Raw genomic sequence first — 19,225 nt, 5'->3', positions numbered from 1 at the left:
CAAAAGATCTAAAATATTATCAGTTATAGCTGTCCGATGTTAATGGTATATTTTTACTGTTGACTTTCTCACTGAGTCTTCATAATTGAATCTGATTTTTGATTTCTGTGTTATACGAGTATACGCCTTATTCGCTTAAAATCGGGTTATGAAGTGACAGAAATTAAAATAAATTTGTATTTTGAATTTGCATAAGAATAAATATTATTATACATGTATCCGTTAAACATATGCAGAAACTATTTAAACCCTTTTTGGTGATTTTGTAATATTGGTCAAATAAAAAGTTCATTCGGTTTTTTTTATTGATTTTCCGTCCTAATTGGCAAAAAACTCGGAGAGCCAATTTTCACAGGCCTCTCTTGAGGCCAACTTCTCACCATTAAGCGCGAACGCCATGGACAGGAAAAGATCGTAATCACTTGGTGCCAGGTCCGGACTATAAGGTGCGTGCATTAGGAGCTCCCATCCGAGCTCCCGGAGCTTCTGGCGCGTCACCAAAGACGTGTGTGGCCTGGCGTTGTCTTGATGGAACACAATTCGGCCTCTGTTGATCAAAGGTGGCCTCTTCTGGATGAGTGCTGCCTTCAAGCGGTCCAGTTGTTGGCAGTAGAGGGCCGAATTAAGCGTTTGGCCATAGGAGAGCAGCTCGTAGTAGATGATTCCTTGCCAATCCCATCAAACACACAGCAAAACCTTCCTGGCCGTCACTCCGGTCTTGGCCACCGTCTGGGCCATTTCCCCGAGCTTTGACCACGACCGTTTGCGCTCGATATTGTCGTAAGTGACCCATTTTTCATCGCCAGTCACAATCCGCTTCAGAAACGGATCGATTTTGTTGCGATTCAGCAGCGATTCGCAGATGGAAATTCGGTCCATAATGTTTTTTTGCGTTAGTTCGTGTGAAACCCAAACATCGAGCTTCTTTTTGAATCCAAGCTCAACTCGTCTCTCACTGGAAATTAGAACGCAATTCATAAACGTCAAAACCTACTGAACTCAAGCAACTGTCAAAGTTCAGTAGGTCTGACGTTTAGCAATTGGAAAAAGAGGGACGGCCAGATTAAAATCATACAGAAAAATATGTGAACAGAGAGATTTGTTGCTGCTGTTGAAGATCACTAACAAAAATTGGAAAACAGTGAAAATGAAAGAAAACGCGAAATTGAAATTTATGTGATAATATCTTTTGTGATGTCATGCTAAGTGGTATTGATTTTCAATTGAAAATTTTTAAAAACATTTATTAATTGAGAGCTAATACATTTATTCTTTTGATTACGTATTGAAAGTTCAAAAATCACTTCTTTAATAAATCACAAAATCACAAAAAAAAAAGAGTATAAAAAGTTTCTGCATATGTTTAACGGATACATGTATAATAATATTTAATCTTAATAAATGATGGGTATTTTAATTTAAATTCCCAAAAATTATTATTTTGTCCCATCTGGCTACAATGGAAATTGTTATAAAAAACGCTAATTTTGAGGCGCTCTCACACTGGAAAGAGTTGGGCATCCCATTATCCCTGTTAGCAAGGCTTCCCAACTGCAACATCAGCAATCCGTTCTCCGACATGCAAGAAAAGATCAATAACCTAGTCGAGCTGGCCTCCTCCTGTCGAACTTGAGATACACATTCTAAAAACGAAGGCCATGAGAGTCAATCCCGTTAGCAATAGCCAAATAAAGATTTAAAATCATGAAATCGAGTCCTTCGACAGCTTCTGCTACCTCAGAAACACAATAACTACCGACGGAGAAGCAGAAGCGGATGCCAACTGGAGAATGCGCAAAGCAAGAGCGGCGTTCGTCGTGGGCAAATTCACAAATCTAGAGAAGCATAAAACTCGGTATATTCTCCGTATGCGTGGAGTCGACGCTGCTGTATGGTAGCGAAACATGGCTGGGCTCGTACTTGATCACTCAAAGACTCCAAGCATTCATAAACAAGTGCCTACGAATCATTTACTAAATATTCGGCCTCAAAACGATAAGCAACCAAGGACTATTATAAGGAGATTAACAAAAGCGAATCTCATACTGAAGCAACTAAAGCGGAAGACAACAGACAGCATTACGTGGATGTCACGTGACTGGAATCCGCAAGTGCAAAAGTCGATGCCGAACAAAGATAACGCGGAGAATGTCGTTACTGACCGCAGCCCTTAATTGTGTGAGATGGCGTAATCTTGTTGATGCCATATGCGCCAGGAACGAGTAAAAAAGGATATAGTTTTATATATGTCGTATACACACAGATAGAAAATACAACAACTGAATTTCTACTCACCCACATCGAGTTCCCACTCATGACTGCGTTGATTATCCTCATATTCAAACGTGAATATAGACTTTTGAGCTGATGCATTCCTTATCAAAAGCAATGTTGTCTGCTCATCGACTTCCTGAAATTGTAGAAATGTAAAAAATTATTACAAAAACAAACGATATGTTATATATTATATTTATAATATGTTAAATATAATGTTATATGTATGCGAAGCAATTATACTTGTATACATAGAAATGGACTATACGAGGATCTGGCAAGGAAGAGTGTCAGTGACTTTGCACGAATCAAATGCAGTTAGCTAGAATTCAAAATGTTCTAAATTCGCCTTAAACGGAGTGTCGATTGTCTAGCGGTTGGCTTGAGTGATAGACGCATAAATCTAAACAAGAACACATGTGACTTACATACATATTAATATGTCAAAAACAAACGTTCGCACAAAGAGTACAGATCGCAAGGAAAATGTAAATCGTCAAAAGTGTACACGATTGACAAGCGTATCAAACATTTGGGGCGCTTGCGCCATGTAGCGAACGGTATTATCCGCCGACGCGCACGGTCAATTGCCAGCAAGTCTTAATTAAATCAATCAACGAGACACAAGTATGTAAATGCGGCACCGGCGATAACAGATTCGCGCGAAAAAGTCAATCTATATACATACTTGTATGTATAATATGTTGAAGACGCAGTCGTAAATTGTATTTAGGGAACGTGAGAATTCAAAATGCTTCACGTAAAAACCGATTTCATGGATTTCACAAATGCTACCGGGCAAACGTGAAGACGATAGGGAAAAGAAGCCAACAAGCAAAATACTAGTAATATAAATAAAGTTATTACAATTCTTGTTATTTGCTATTAGTTGGTGGCTTTAAGCTATAGCCAGCAGAAGTAGAGTCTAGCATATACCATGTATACAGTAAGTTTGCATTACCAGTACCGGTAAGGCGCAAACGTGTGACGTGCACTGCGCGTCACTAAGATAAGTCTTCACATGATCGTTTGGCATTCATCTTCATCATACGGTTGTACGTCAGCAGATGCGGAGCTGAAGAGTACTGAAGATCAACCGATAATATAATAAAAGCGGATATTTTGCAACCCCAATGTTATCGAGTATATTAAGAGATTGATAGCATAGAAAACTTAATCCAAAAACAAAAGTAACTACTTCGACAGCGGAGTAATCGAGTCAGATTCGAGGAAATAAATATATTTCAACAGCAAGTGCCTCTATAAAATTTTCTTTGGAAGTTATTAGATATATGATGGATAATGATTTTTAAAGAATTTAAATTCTTTCAAGGAGAAAGCTTATCTGATATTTAATCAAGATTTCGTGAGATTTCTTCTTTAGCTCTAGATATTAAGCTTATTCAAAAGATAACAATTCGAATTAGGTGGTAGAGTCGGTGAGAAAAAATTTTTACAAAGCCTTCTCAGATATATTTACCAGGTGATGATCGAAAAATAAGTTTTTGTTAATAATTTCGATTTTTTAAGCCACTCTGAAATGTTAATTTTTTCACAAAAACGACTTTTTTTAGCAAAATTAAAATTTTGATTAGTACTTCGATCGTTGCCTGCATTCATCTATTGTAATAACAACAGTTTTTTTTTGGTTTTTGAATTTGAGATAATTTTAAGTAGAAAAATCTTCCTAACCGCCCGACAACTTAATTCGGAGGTCTTCGTGGAGATCAGCTACGGATCAAGGGAATCTAAAAATGCCTCTTAAAATATGCACAAAAAATACGTTTTTTCTGGCTTGCAAATGGATATAACCCATTTAATAAACATTTACCTGACTGCTAGTGTACCTTTTATATGCACACTTATGTATTTCTGCGCATGTGGAAGCATCGCAGGTGATGTGTGTAGTATGCAACCTGAAACTCTTTAAATCAGGAAAAACAAACATGTTTGTATGTATGTATTTATTTGCATTTTTTACTTTGAGGTGCACCGCTGTATGCGTGTGTGTGATTCTTGTTGTTGGCTATATACGATACATATATCTATATATATATTCCTTATTATGTTCTACTCTTAATTTTGTTCCACCAAATACTCCGCTTTTGGTCGGTTCAAGTATTGTTGACTCAATGTGCAAACAATACTGAGAATATCACATACCACAAACTTACATGCATACTAACGATATATGAGTTGGAGATGTGCAATGCATAAGCAACAATGTTTGCAACATATTGCTAATGGTATTCAGTGGAGGACGTTCAATGCCCACTACTGTTCAGCTCGGCCAGCACTCATTTAGATGTATGAGTGTATCTACATATGTAAAAGCTCTTTTAGCCATGGCCGGATCAACGCTGATGGGGGCCCAAGGCAATGGCTGTCCCGCGGAACAATTCATTTTAAGGCACTGGAGAGAAGAGAATATAATTTATCGTCTTATCGAGAGGCTACTGCTATTAGCTATATTTCGAACCCACCAATTATCGGACACATGCTCAATAAAGAAATTTCTTCACTATCTAGTTAGCCGCCATGGGACCGAAGTGATCAGATTTTCAAATTATTTTCGTGAACATATTTCTTAAATATATTTTATAAAAGATTAAACATTTCATAATTTAGAACCTAGAAAGCAAAAAAGGTTAAAAAGAGCAAGCACATATAAGAAAAATAGATTTGGCTCCCGCTTAAATTTACTCAAACAGCACTGAAAGTAAAATTGGAGACTTTTTATCACTAGGTACATACTATATAACTCTCCCAAATCTCTACTGGTTAATTCTTTAGATAATTTTTTGGATGCCTTGGGTCAACGACTTATTTAAGCGCAGAATGCTCTAAACAATTTTGAAATAAAAACTCTTCAAAAAGAACTTTTTTAGAGGGGCGCCCAGTTATCCAACCCGCCTATAGTGTGATACGTTCCAGCTTTCTTTGTAGTATGCACTTGCAGCGTTTGTCTCGCATGGGTTGTGTGATAAAGCAAAACTTGCTGCGCCACTACTCAGCCCTCTGTAAAATCCATACATTTTATGGGGTTTTTTCCATGCAACCATGTGTGTGTGTATGCATGTAAATGTGTGTGTATAGGTTGGTTAATGTTTTTGTTTTGAAAGTTGACATTATGCCAACATCGGTTGTTGCTAAATCAGTTACTACTTCGCTTGACGGATTGCTGTTGAACAGCAATCAGTCGTGTCGACATTACATTTGTAAGAATCGGGAGTATTAAACTTATTATTGTTAAATTAATGTATGTATCTACATATATGCTTCTTATATATGTACTTACAATTTGATTGAATTTTTCGTCTCTATAATCACTGTAATTTCGAGGCAATATTCGACTGGAATAACCGATGTTGTTGATGTTGCTGTCATGGACAAAAACAAGTGCGGCGTCATCACCGGTTCCAATTTGTATTTGCTCCGGCGATGTTAAGTCTGGTGCTGCTAAAAACAAATATTAGATGAAATAATTATATTTTGAACACAAGACTAAAATTTGTATCATAAAAGAATAGAGCGGGGTGGATAATTTTTGAAAGCAAAAAAATTATAGTAGGCTGAAACATATTGAAAATTAAGGATAAAATAGCAAAAGTTAAAGGAAAAATAATTTACGGGCGATCTGAGGCCCGTAAGAAGGGTGGGATAGGCTCGGTTGAATTTTTAAGGGCCAACAACGGATTCTTTTGATTTCCACCAATCTATCGTTCGTTTCAATCTACCATGAATTTCTTTCACTTTTTACCATTTTCAAAGACTTCTGCACTTATCTACAAAACAAGAATTGAACTTAGAAAGAGGCATACAAATGGTAAGTATATGGAAGTACACTTGATCTCCTTTTTGCATAGTTAATTGGATCAGTAAATTACCCATGAAATAAAAACCGTGCAAAAAAATTGTTTTTCATATAAAACTCACTATTAGCACCAATTTAAACGTGTAATAGATCTCATTTTACATGTAAATCTATTTATTCGTACAGTGAGAATTTACACAATTAAAACAGATTTTCATGGTATTATGTAAAATAAATATGTATCACTGTTAAAAGGAACAAACCAAAAATATTCTCGGAATGGTAAAAAAATAATAATAAATTTCAAAGTTCATATAAATAAATTGCGTTTATGATTTTAAAAAATCCGTCATTAATCACTGTCTTCTTTGCCTTTACTTATTCATACAGCTCACGGTAGCATTCTACTGCTTCATTTAATTTGCGCTGAAATCTTCCAGACTGTTCTGTGTTTAGGTCCAAGTTGAGGAAATCATTTCCTAGTCCTGTCCACAATTTAGCAAATTTTGGATCAAAGTTGCACTAAGGCTAGCAGCGCTGGAATGTTCTTTCCTTTCCTCATTCTCTTTGTTGTCATTGGCATCGTTTTTATAAAAATTTTGCAAAATCTCATCATCAGAAATAGCAAATTTGCGAAACATACATTGATATTTTCAATGCTTATATCGTGAAATCATTCTCATCCGATCGTGTAGGAAACTTGAAAATATCAGATGATCAGATATTCTCAGACCACATTACCGCGACATCCACCCACAGGTTTTTCCAGCACCTACTTATTTTTTGAACGCGGATACTCTCGCAAACTCAGGCACAAAATGATTTAAGAACTAGTTCTTAAAAAGTGAAGCTGTTATCTAAGCCTTTTTATTTGTCATCCAATGCACCGGAAGCTTGGCTTTGCCGATACCTGAGAAACGAATTATCGAACTAAAATACATACCAGTGTTTAAAACAAAACATTCTAACCTTATTAAAGCCCAAGGGTTAAGATTTTCGTTAACAAGAAGAGGCTTCAACATTTTGTCTCCTGATGCGTTGCTACTTAACAACAATATGACACGCTCCTTTGCTGCTTTAAAACCTTTCGCAGACTTTAGTTTTCTTTGTCACATAAATCCGAGTAGGCATTTTTTTCCAAATAAGTTTCGTCTCATCCGCATTGAATACTTGATGAGCCTCATAACCTCTCAACGTGATTGTTTCTAGAAACATTTTGGGAAACTCTCTTGTTGCATCTTCATCTGCTAAGGCTGCTTCTCCTCTAATTTTCACATAGTGAACTTTTTCTTAACCAGCCATTACTGGTATGACAATGAAATCGCATGGCATCCACTAAAGTGGAAGACTCTTCACTTTTTAATGTGCCATAAAACTGCTGCATCTTCGCTTTTATGGATCTGCTATTCACAGGAATCTTTTTTATACGTGATCTTCCATCCAATACAATCCTCGTATAAAAGGGCATGCTCTGCTTTAACAACCTTGTAAAAAAAACCGTACAAAAAAGAGATCAAGCGTACTCGTACATAATTGACGCTTACACATCACTTTATACAGGCAGGCTGATAAGCTGTAGTTGTTGGAAAATTCGCATTTTTACTGACGAAATCGCTGGGGTTTGACCTCATTTGATAAAGAAGAAGAAAGTTGTGCTTTATCAACACAATGCAAATTGGATGCTTAAATCTCATGAAAGTGTTCGCGGGAAAGAAATTTAGCGGCAACGAAGGGGTAATCGCCGAGACTGTGACTTATTTTTGAAGCAAAAGCAAATTGTACAACAAAAATCATATCATTAAGGAAGGTCGCTAAGCACGGTGTTCATTTCATATTAGTTCATTTTCAGAAATATCTGAAATGTGATGATGCAGAAATTTCCGAAAATATTTGGGGTTGTTCAGGGTCCACATTGTGCTAAAATATTTCAATTTCAGTTTCTACGAATCTGCATAGAATTTGATTTCGTTGACAAAAAATAATAACAATAACAATAATAACAAGTAAGGAAGGGCTAAGTTCGGATGTAACCGAACATTTTATACTCTCGCAAAGTCAAATGGTATACTCGTTTGAGATTTCTTTGTGGATTGACTGATATTTTCAGTGGTAGGTCAACTATAGGCACTGGGGTCCACATATTCATTACCTAGGGGCTTGAACAGTTTTGACTCGATTTAGAAAATTTTTGGTCACAAGGTGGCATACTTGAAACGCATTATTCACGCAAAGTTTTACCCCGATACAATCATTTTTGCTTGATATGCATAGTGGAAAGTGAAAGATTCAGATGGAATTGAAAATGGTGTTATATGGGAAATAGGCGTGATTGTAGTCCGATTTATATGAAAAGATAGAAATATGAAAAAAACGTTATGCACCGAATTTGGTTGAAATCGGTTAAGCAGATCCCAAGATATGGGGTTTCACATAAAAGTGGGCGGTTCCACGCCCACTCTTTGATTTTGAACGTATAAAGTCATCTGATACCATCCCAGAGATATAATTTAAAGTCTCTGGCGTGTTTAGTGCTTGATTAATCGCATTCCATTTTCACATTCCATTTTCACACTGTAGGTAGAGGTTCTAAAAACATTTGCTTCCAGTGAATTTTGTTATAATAGCATTAGTGGTATAGGAGATATGTACATTAAACTTATTAGGGGCGGGACCACGCCTACTTTAAAAAAAAAATTTTAACTGCAGATGCCCCTCCCTAATGTGATCCTGTGTACCAAATAACAGTCTTGTTGATTAATGGCGTTTTGTGGGCGTGGCAGTGGTCCGATTACGCCCATCTGCAATACCAACCGTCTTACTGTACCAAGAAACATGTGTACCAAGAGTCATAAAGATATCTCAATTTTTACTCAAGTTACAGCTTGCACGGACGGACGGACAGACGGTCACCCGGATTTCAACTCGTCTCTTCATCCTGATCATTTATATATACATAACCCTATATCTAACTCGATTAATTTTAGGTGATACAAACAACCGTTAGGTGAACAAAACTATTATACTCTGTAGCAACATGTTGCGAGATTAAAAAAAAATTAATGAAGATAAGGAACACTAGCTAGTACGTACATAACATACATATATACGATTTTGAACATAAACTATGTATTATTAAAGCTTTTAATTGTACTCAAAATTAGCAGTTGCAAAGTAATGTGCGATTTATTTCCAAAAAAATATACAACGCTATAACCTTTTCTGATTATTATATTCTAAAAATATATATTTTTTTTATGAATTCTCTGAAATCGCATTTGGAATTCCAGCTGACAAGCGATTCAGAGCCTAAGCTGATACATCTGGGAAGAAGTGGAAATATTATGCTTAATGTAGATACCATGTCATGCTACTTCGCTTGAAATCTCTTATTCTTTTAGCAGACCATATCTTTTAGTGACCAATGTAGAGCACAATACTCTACATTTTCGAATGGAAGCATAAAGCGAAAAATAAAAAAATAAGCTGTTCATAGTTTTGACTAACAAAGATATTAACAGAAAGTTTGAAGACCTTTTCTTTGTAGTTACAAAACAAATCTACAAGACAAGCAATCAATTGAAATTCAGCGATTTTTTTAAGGAACTAATATATTATTTTTTTTTAACACCTAACATATCGAAGCGGCTTTTGAAATTTCAGAAAGAAATACTTTAATACATTTCTAATGCATTAAATTTCTCGATCGTTTAGTGATATATCTTCCTGATAATTATGATAGTTTAAAAGAGTTGTATTTCGTAAAACTAAAAATATTTAGGTACTTACCAATTTTCAGCATCGTTTCGCTCAATATTTTCGCACCTTGCATGCATCGGTAGGTACCGTTTCGTTCTATACCTTTTAAGAGCAGCAACGCATAATGATTTGCAATCTGGAAAAATTATTTTTAAAATTTGTACAAAGCAAAACTAAAATGCTTAAAATCGACTTACCTCATTGTTAATATGCAGTGGTTTTTTTTCTATATTTTCTATAACTTCATGAAACCATGTTTTTGATGGATCGGATGTTTTACATATTATAACTGCGTTGCCATTGTAACCCACTCTGATGCTACGTTTGACAAACTCTGCAAAATAAATAAGAGAGTAACATAACAGGTCTTACTAAAATGTAATAGAAATAAATTTACTAACAAATAAAAATATTAATATAGAATTGAACACATTGATTAGACAAATATTTGGTATACCAGTGACGAAAAGGTTCCTACATATTTGCGTTTTGAAGTCAATCATCTTCAACCTATAGATATACCCTGATCAAATATGACCCGGACTGGTCCATTTAAAGCGTGTGCGCGCAAACCGAATAGACTTTCTTTCGGTACAACCTTTTTTATATTCGTGTGAAATTCGATCTCCATATGCAAATTGGTGTGTGTTTGGGAGCGATTTGATTATGACCCTACAAGTTTATCTGCCGATTTTCACCATTAAAAAAAAATTGCCTGAAATTCTGTGTTTTTCGATAAAGTCAAACCTAATCAATTTATATGAAACCGTAGGAAGCTATTACCTCTCAATTGACCGATGAAAACCGCATATGGGAATATTTGAAAGCTGTAGTTTGTATGTACGTACATATATATTTCTTTACGATAAAAAGCCTAATACTCATACATTCGAAACGAGGAGAGTTTTATTTACAAAAAATCTGGTTTATAAAGGAACTTTGTCAAGATTAATTCCTTTCGACTACGAAATATGGTATACTTTGTTTAACAATTCTCTTCAACAAGTTTTATTTTTGCTGTTACATAAGTCACAAACTATTGATCTCAAGAATTTTCCTAAAACACCTCGCTGACTCGTAACAGATTTCTAAGATTGCTTCGTCTGAAATTTCTTCATAGCAGAGCGTAAGTCATTTAGTTGAAGTCAAATTATAAAGATTTTTAACGTTAAATCTATAATAGCTTCTCGAATTAGTCTCTCCCATAGTTATCACATGCTCCAACATAATTTACAATAATTTGCGTCTAACTTAGTTGCTTTCCAATTAAATGTTTAAATCTAAAGCTTTCGCGGTTAACTTGTAACTGCGAAGTGAATGTGATTCGCTTATAACTCTTTCATACGAACGAAAATTTCCACCAAATTCACAAGATGATTAATTGAAGATTACCTACCGCAACAGTAACAAATATAAAAAAAATAAAACTAAGTAAAATATGTTACCCTGTTCTTTGGGGCACTTCTTTCGTTGCTCGAGGCGACACACACGGCTCGCAATAACAGATTTCCACGATTGTTAACCATGAGGGTTTAATTTTGAGTCTAATTGTGTTTGTAAATATTGACTGTAAGCAAGTCTGTACATACATATTTTTCATTTTCTTTTTGTAAACAATAAACCTCAAGAATTTAGTAAAATTAGCCTCTTCCAGAGTATCAATAACATCAGTTCACAAAATACATTAAGTGATGAAATGCGCAAGCTCGACTAGGTGAGCAATTATATTTAAATATATGTTTGCAAATGATTTTTTTCAAAGAATTTGTAATTTTTGGAAAAAATATAATTAAAGCCAAGTTTTAATTTCCAAAGATCCGGTTTTATGCGAAATAATTTATCACAACACTCACTAATTGAATTAGTTTTACATTTCTGTTCGTCTTTCAAAATTAGATACATATGTATGTATGTATTGTATATTTATGCAAAAGTACTCGGCATTGAAAAGAAAAATTTTATTTTATATTTTCAAAGTTTAACACTTCAAGAATAAGTTTACAAAAGTATTTTCAAACTTCAAATTATTTTCGGATATATAAGTAGGTATTTTGCTGACCTGGCATTGAAACTGTTTTGACCGGAACTGAAACTTAAAACGCGTTTTTTTCGAAATTGTTTTTTTCAAAACGATTTCTGAGAGTCTTCTTTAAAGATTTGTCCATGTCTGGAACTATCCATATTCCCATATTCCCATATTCCCAAATTTCAATTTTAACTATTTATAAAAAATTCGAAGAAATCAAAAAAATTATAAAAAAATTATTTTTTTTTTTCAGACAACCCCCATTTCGTGAAAAATACTTTTTTCCAACATTTCCGTAGTACCGAACACTGCGACATTATTCTAGAATTTAACTTAAAAATTATTTTTTAGTTTCCGATCGCTAGGAGGATTGAAGTCGTGGGTATGCTCACTTATCAAATTATTGAGACGCCCCCTTTTATCAGCTGCTAATGTTTGAAATTTTTAATTGTTTGAGTTTTTTCCTGTATTTTTGTAATGTTAATAAAATACTAATTAAAACAAGTAAATTGCTAAAATATTACTTGCTTTTTTTTGCGACACTCCAAAAATTTCCTGATATTCATGACTATAGACTAAAATACCCCCTAAGCAGCTCTTTCAAAACTTTAAGATTTAATAATTATTTGTTATACATATGTAAAATTTGTGTTGCAAGCTGCGGACAGTGCCCCCGTAAGAAATATATAACAGCAAATCAATCACTGGCGAATGGTCACATTTTTATAAACATAAGAATTTGTATTGCAACTCGATGAGTGATTTTAGGTACATACATACATGTACATATGTATATCGAATATCAACCATTCTATTACTATGACATTTTCCCATTGAGTCATAGATACGAGTTTAATGAACATTATTAAATCCAATTTTAGTTTGTAAGTACGTATTTTTTTCCCCCTTTAAGCTATTTTCATGCCGTGCGATTTAAACTATTCATGTAATAATCTAACCATATCTTTTATAACTAATTTTAATAACAAGAATTGTTACATATTTTACATATCATTTCGTTTAAATTAATTGTATTATACAATATTATATTTTTATATTCTCTCCGATAATTCTGGTAATGAAGCGGACAAAGCACTCAGCTGTTTAAGAAGTTCAACAATTGTTGACAGTGTTTTATTTCCTAAGCGCTAAATGTACTGCTAAATAAACAATAACATTATATTGGTATGTATGTAAGTGTATTAGTATACCATAAAATTAAAATTAAATATGTATGTATGTATGTGTATTTTTGTAATATATATAAATATACTTACATATACATATTTTGATTACTCTAATATTTTCGGGGAATACTTACGATGCTACAACAACATCTCACACATTTCACTTCCATGGAATACAATTAACACTTAACGTGTAAAATACTTTAAAATCCACAAGAAAAATAACATCATATGGCTTTATATTCAAACCTGGATATATTCGTACACACACACATACATATGTATGTATGTACATACATAAGCAGTTGTATTGCCTTAGAAAAGTGACAGGTGCACCAAAGCGGCACTACAGAATGAAATACAAAACCAAAACCAGAAAACTCGAATTATTACAATGAATTTCGAAGTTACATGCATACGTATGTACATACTTATTCAGGAAAAGTGCACTCGCTCCTACGAATGTACCCTGTAGGAAAACTAATAAACATGAAAGAAAGAAATTTTGCCAAATTCAAAAAAATGCAAATGTGGTAAACTGCGCTGATATATGTAGCCATTATAGCTTGTCTGTTTATCTTTCCTTCACGGTTTTTGAGTTAATATAAAATATAATATACAGACATACTTTTATATAATTCATATAGTCCATGCGTCGAAAGAGACAAAGGCGGTAAGGCCATGCAATTTTCATAACCATACTAAAATATGAAGAACTTCAATTTATAACTTTTCTAATTAGAATGCTAAGAACGTTAAAGATTTTGATATTTAGCCGAACTAACTCGTCATGCTACTATTTGATATCTATTGTTAGACCGGGATGACATCTTCAGGTATTCAAATTCCTCGAGAACCATAAAAAAATGGGTACCTTTTTTTTTACTGCCCCAGACCTTTCAATGCCGTCAAATGTAGCTTAAAAAAGTCGGCCGGATGACAAACTAGAAAGTATTGATGCGCCACCAAATCAAACAACAATTTCCGGTAGTATTTATGATGGGCAAACTGGGCAAATGATTTCAGAATTGTGGTTGGGGGACTTGGAACTTGTCATTTCTGAAGAGCAGAATAAGCATAAGGGGTGACATGAGTTTTACTGCTTCAAAAAATCGTTTTATGTTTTTTATTATCTTATTTAAATCTATAACATCTTTAGAATATTGTCCTAAATAGTTTTGGAGATACAGCCTTGAAAAGTTGCGCGTTCGAGGTCAGCTATATAGTCACTTAAAACGGTTTTTTCTCTCGAAACTCATCTTAATGAAATTTTACACAGGACTTCGAGATATACTTTACAAGTTCTTGAACGAAGGATTTTTTGTTTGTCAATTACAACTATTTAAACAAAACGTTTGCCAAAAATACATTTTTCACTTTTTTCCTTCGTGTAGTTTACAGTCTTATTTAAAACACGTCTTTTTTTATTTTTTACTGCAGATGATCCTTTAAGTTCTGCTGTCAAAACGGCGGCTTTTTTCTTAGTTTTGAATATTTTCCTTTGAAAATTTCACAAAATTTTAGAAAAATTTGTTTCTTTGGAATAATAAAAAGTTTGAATAAAATATTTAATTTTTTATGCAAAAAAAAAAATATTGAAAATAGGCCGTTTTTTGGTCGACGAAACCCATGTAACCACATAATATGGCTTAAGTTTAATATGGCGTTCTTACACCCTAATTCTTAACCAACCAAAAACTTCTGTAATACTAAACACCAATCAGTCCCTATTTTTCACACCACTTAGAAGTATCGAAAAACATTTGAAATAGCGTTCGCTTGGCGATCTCTATGAAAAAGAGAACTAGTTCCAATTCATTAATTACTGGCGTTTGTTTTCAATTTTCCTACAAGGCATTTACGAAATAATTACACATACGCACATACAGACACATAAACAGTGGCACACTCCTGAATATGGCCAAGAGCTATTGGATTTATTTAGAAACAGTAATTTGACATTTGTTACATTGTTTTCTTGTATTCTGAGATTTTGCGGACATACATACTTTTCCATATTATACAAACGCATATATATGTATGTATGTACGAAAATTAATAAAGTAAATAAACCTTAAGTGTAAACAAATCGACAGCGATAAAATAACGTTGATGATCGGTCGTTGATGTAGGAATTATTGTATATTGCCGTTATGCCGGTATTTTATAGAATGAGAAATTAAATGTTTCATTAATAGGAAAATGTCGAAATTGATGAACAAATGGTAATTTATTGCAATCTCGCAAAATGTCAAGAACACTAAGCTATGTGTATTCATACACATATGTTCATATATATTTATATACATATGCATGTGTGAACTGCGAATGTCACCGAAAGGCCATTGAAGTGTGCGAATCGCCCATAAAAAATAAATGTGCATACACCATACATATGTACATACATATGTAGGTATATGCTTGTTTATGCGAATGTAATAAAAATTGCAAATGTGAAAATTTATGGAATGGCGGATATGTAAATGTAAGCACGGTTCAAGGAATTGTGGGAGATTTTGCTAAGGTCATAGATATCAACCACAACAATTGAGCTCTTGAACTATACAATTGGGTTCAAAAATTGTATATGATTATATTGTTTGCACTTGAATAAATATATTTCTAGATTTATAGTAGTCAACCTGGTAAAATAGTCTGATACCTATGGTCCACCGATTGATTCTACGAAATTAAGGCATTCGCCATTGTAGCCGATTAAACATATCGAACCCGTCACAACATAATTCCTACAACCCCAAAGTCTTATTCTTATTTACACATTCCTTTGGTTAGGGTTATTCACGATTTATTGAACTTAGTCTTTATAATAGTCAGTATAAAAAATAAGGAGAGTTACAATTCAAATTTTTAATGGTTACTTATGTGAGGATTTTAAGGCGTTAGCTTAGGTTAAAGTCCTATAACAAAGCGCCAAACAGGTTCGCCTCTTCTGAAACCACTACAGCCAAACAACGTCCATATGGAGTCAGAGTAAATACTCTAAGTATTGTATGATAAAAACTTTTCCAGCGGCATCTTTGCTTTGGCTTTCCCCGTGGTAGTTTGCAGGCTCATATTTTACACATTCTACGGTTTTGCAATGCTCAGACAGAGCTCATAGGTTAATGGCATTACTGGTTTTTGTTAATGTTTTAGATATGAAGCGTGGCAATACAAGACTCGTACCAAAAGACATGAATCTTTTGCAAAACCGACATCGAGTAAAGGTCGCAAAAGAGAAGACCCTATACTCATCTAACGCTTCACTACTGGCGATGAGACGTGAGCTTATGAATATGAGGTCGAAACTATCCAATAGCGAATGAAGCTTCAAAAATGAGCTGAAACCGAAAAAAATTAAGGCAATGAAGGCCATCCCAGCCGAAGCTTATAACAAGTGTATGAAATATTGGATTAAGCGTTGACATGCTTGTTTTGGCATATAAGCCTATTTTGAAGGCGGTAATAAACATTTTTATTAAACGTTAACGTGAAAATATCCGGGTCAAATTTGATCAAATAGTAATAAAGAAAAATGTATTATTTAAAAGTGCTCATAGAAGGGCGTAGAACACAAGGCAACTAGAGAAGAAAAAACAGCGCCACTTGCTTCTCAGCGAAACTAGCCCTAAATTGTTATTTAAACCTTTGAGATATGGTACCGAGCTTTTTATAATTTTTGAAACCTTTAAATGGTAGGTGGATTTTACAACAAGGTAATTCATTTTGCTAATATATTAGGATTTTTTAAATTTTCCGCCCAGGAACAGTCTTGCTGAATAGATTAAGATTAATTCAAAGATGATAGATGCATTAAAAAGCGATAAGCAGTAAATCTTTAGAGCATTGGCCTTCTCTTAACAATTAAATAGATAAGTATATTCCTCTTCGTCTAGCTATGTTAAGAACTGCAAAGCGAAAGAAATAGTCATTAAGGGGTCTTGAAATAAAAAGAATAATATTTATCTAGAGGTGGGACGAACAATGTAATCTTGAAACTCTTAACAGAAACTGGCTCTTACTTTTTTAATAGTATGTTCAAAATGGATGGAAAATACTAAAACATTGTAGAAGAGATCTAACCCAGCAGGACAAATAAAAGACAATCTCTGATAAACAATTAAAAATATTACATATACTTACATAGGTATATCTTTACAGACTCGTAACCACAATCTCAGGGCATTGGCCATTTTGAGAATATGTTACGAAAATAGGCTACTCAAATAATAACCGTTTTAGGAATTATACCAAGCTCTTCTTGGCTGCCATCAGTTTTTTAATATGGTATTAGAGGCATTTGCATATTCTGTTACAGAGTAACTAACATCAATTAACCAACCAAACTTCTCTTATAGCTCATTGAACATTGTAATAAAAATATCAAAGTTAAAAAGTATACCTTGCCTGAGTCGGCGAAACCACCTATGCAATACATCTAATATATTCAGCAGATCGTGAATAGTGCTATTGTGTTTGAGTGACGTGTAAATGAAGTGCAAAAATATTTTCGCACGTGCTTCTTCTCTAAGCATGTGCTAAGCACTTACCTGGTGTTGAAGGGTTCAATGCCGCCGCTGTTGTCAGCACTGTCGGCACTGTTGTCGCCAGCATTATAGCCGACGCATCCACCGTCAATGCGGCGATCGCGTGCAGGAGTATGGTGCCGACGGACAGTATTGCTATTCGCCAACTGAAAGTAAATGATGGGAAGAAATAACAGAAATTAGTCGTCAGCTTTTGCTACAAAAGTGTACACATATAAATGTATATATGTATGTATATATGTATATGTACATACATATGTGTTGAATTGTGGTGTTGTACCACCTATAGTACCGCTAATTGGTTAAACACACTTAAATAATAGGTAGGTCATGTTGATAAATGTGAAGGTTGCAAGAATGGAGGTATTATTAATTTCCAATAAAGAGAAATGTTCATTGAATTTATTGTTTAGTGACTGTATTGTTCTTGGAATCTGTTGGCAATTAAGTGAATGCATATGCTTACACATTTGAGACAAAAGGCACTACTTATGGAAATGGTGCGAGAAAAGCAACAAAAATCGATTGAATAAAAATTAATATTACTAAAAGCAGGATTTTATAAAGATAGAACTTATTCAAAAATATATAGTATAATATTAGATCAAATTTGACCCGAACTAACAAACACATATTTCAATACAGATTTTTATTATCGCCTTCAAAATAAACTCTTTTTGAACCATTCTAAAGCTTAATCCAATCACACACTTGTTATACGGCTCGGCCAAAATGGCCTCCAGTGCTTTCATTTTGGTTTTTTCAGTTTCGGCTCATTTTAAGAGCGCCGTTCGCTAAATTGTGGAACCGTTTCGACGTATTTTTCATAAACTCATGTCTTGTGACTAGTAATCATACGTTTGACGAATGTAGAATGTCAATATTTTGTGAGAGAAAATTCGATGCTCACATTAAAAAGAGGCTTGATAAGTGCTGTCCAAGCTATGTGACTAACAAAACAACCTTTCATTAGTTGGTTCTAAATCCGTACACTCTCTATGGAAAATCTGAGAAGAAAATAACCCTACCGTCACAATTTACATTTTATGGAGGAAGCGTTTGTCCATTCCGGACAAAAAAGTGATTGCGCTTCACAGCGGAATTTGACGCTATTAAAGCACAATCGGAAGGAGTTTCTGCATTGTTTCGTAACCGTGGATCCACTGCTGCCAGAGATCAAGGAACAGTCGAAACAGTGGACTTCACCTGGCGAACTTGTTCCGAAGAAGACGTAATCTGTTCTATCGGCCGGATAGTTGATAGCTGCGATTTTTCAGGATTCATAAAATGAGATCTAAATCGAATACCCGGGAAAGGGAAAAGCGGTTGCACGCCTATACTAAACCAAATTATTGCACCAATTCGGCCATGGTTCGAAACTTGAGAAAGTCACTCTAGAAAACGTATTTTTTAGGGAAGGGTTAAACAAGTTGAAGCATAGATAGGAAAAGTGTGTCGAGCTAAAAAGAGACTATATTGAAATATAATATAATTGTCGTTTTTGTTTTGTAGACTAAGTACTAAATTTGACCGCCCTAGCTAATTTTGTCCTAAACTTAGGTTTCTTTTACACGATAAGCACTTTGTAACCATACATTTAATATTTATACCATGAACAGGA

The 19,225-nt window shown here is 34.3% G+C and overlaps 1 protein-coding gene across 11 annotated transcripts in view; it reads right to left on the bottom strand.

Moving 5' to 3' along the window:
• The window catches only part of LOC106625379 (cytokine receptor), a 55,997-nt gene that overhangs the window by 10,516 nt on the left and 26,256 nt on the right, over positions 1-19,225 (bottom strand). For 10 of the 11 annotated variants that reach the window (XM_036376322.2, XM_036376335.2, XM_036376330.2 and 7 more), the window contains 5 exons: positions 17,608-17,750; positions 10,042-10,178; positions 9,875-9,980; positions 5,573-5,733; positions 2,296-2,410 (listed from right to left, as the gene is read on the bottom strand). In XM_036376322.2, the coding sequence (XP_036232215.2) occupies positions 2,296-2,410; positions 5,573-5,733; positions 9,875-9,980; positions 10,042-10,178; positions 17,608-17,750 (662 nt within the window). The remainder of the gene's footprint in view (positions 1-2,295; positions 2,411-5,572; positions 5,734-9,874; positions 9,981-10,041; positions 10,179-17,607; positions 17,751-19,225) is intronic. The other variant, XM_070110782.1, reaches the window with a different exon arrangement.

The sequence above is a fragment of the Bactrocera oleae genome, chromosome 5 (assembly GCF_042242935.1).
Source record: "Bactrocera oleae isolate idBacOlea1 chromosome 5, idBacOlea1, whole genome shotgun sequence".
Taxonomy (NCBI): Eukaryota; Metazoa; Arthropoda; class Insecta; order Diptera; family Tephritidae; genus Bactrocera; species Bactrocera oleae.
The sequence above is the reverse complement of the archived record's forward strand: the minus strand, read 5'-3'. Positions and strand labels throughout refer to the sequence as shown.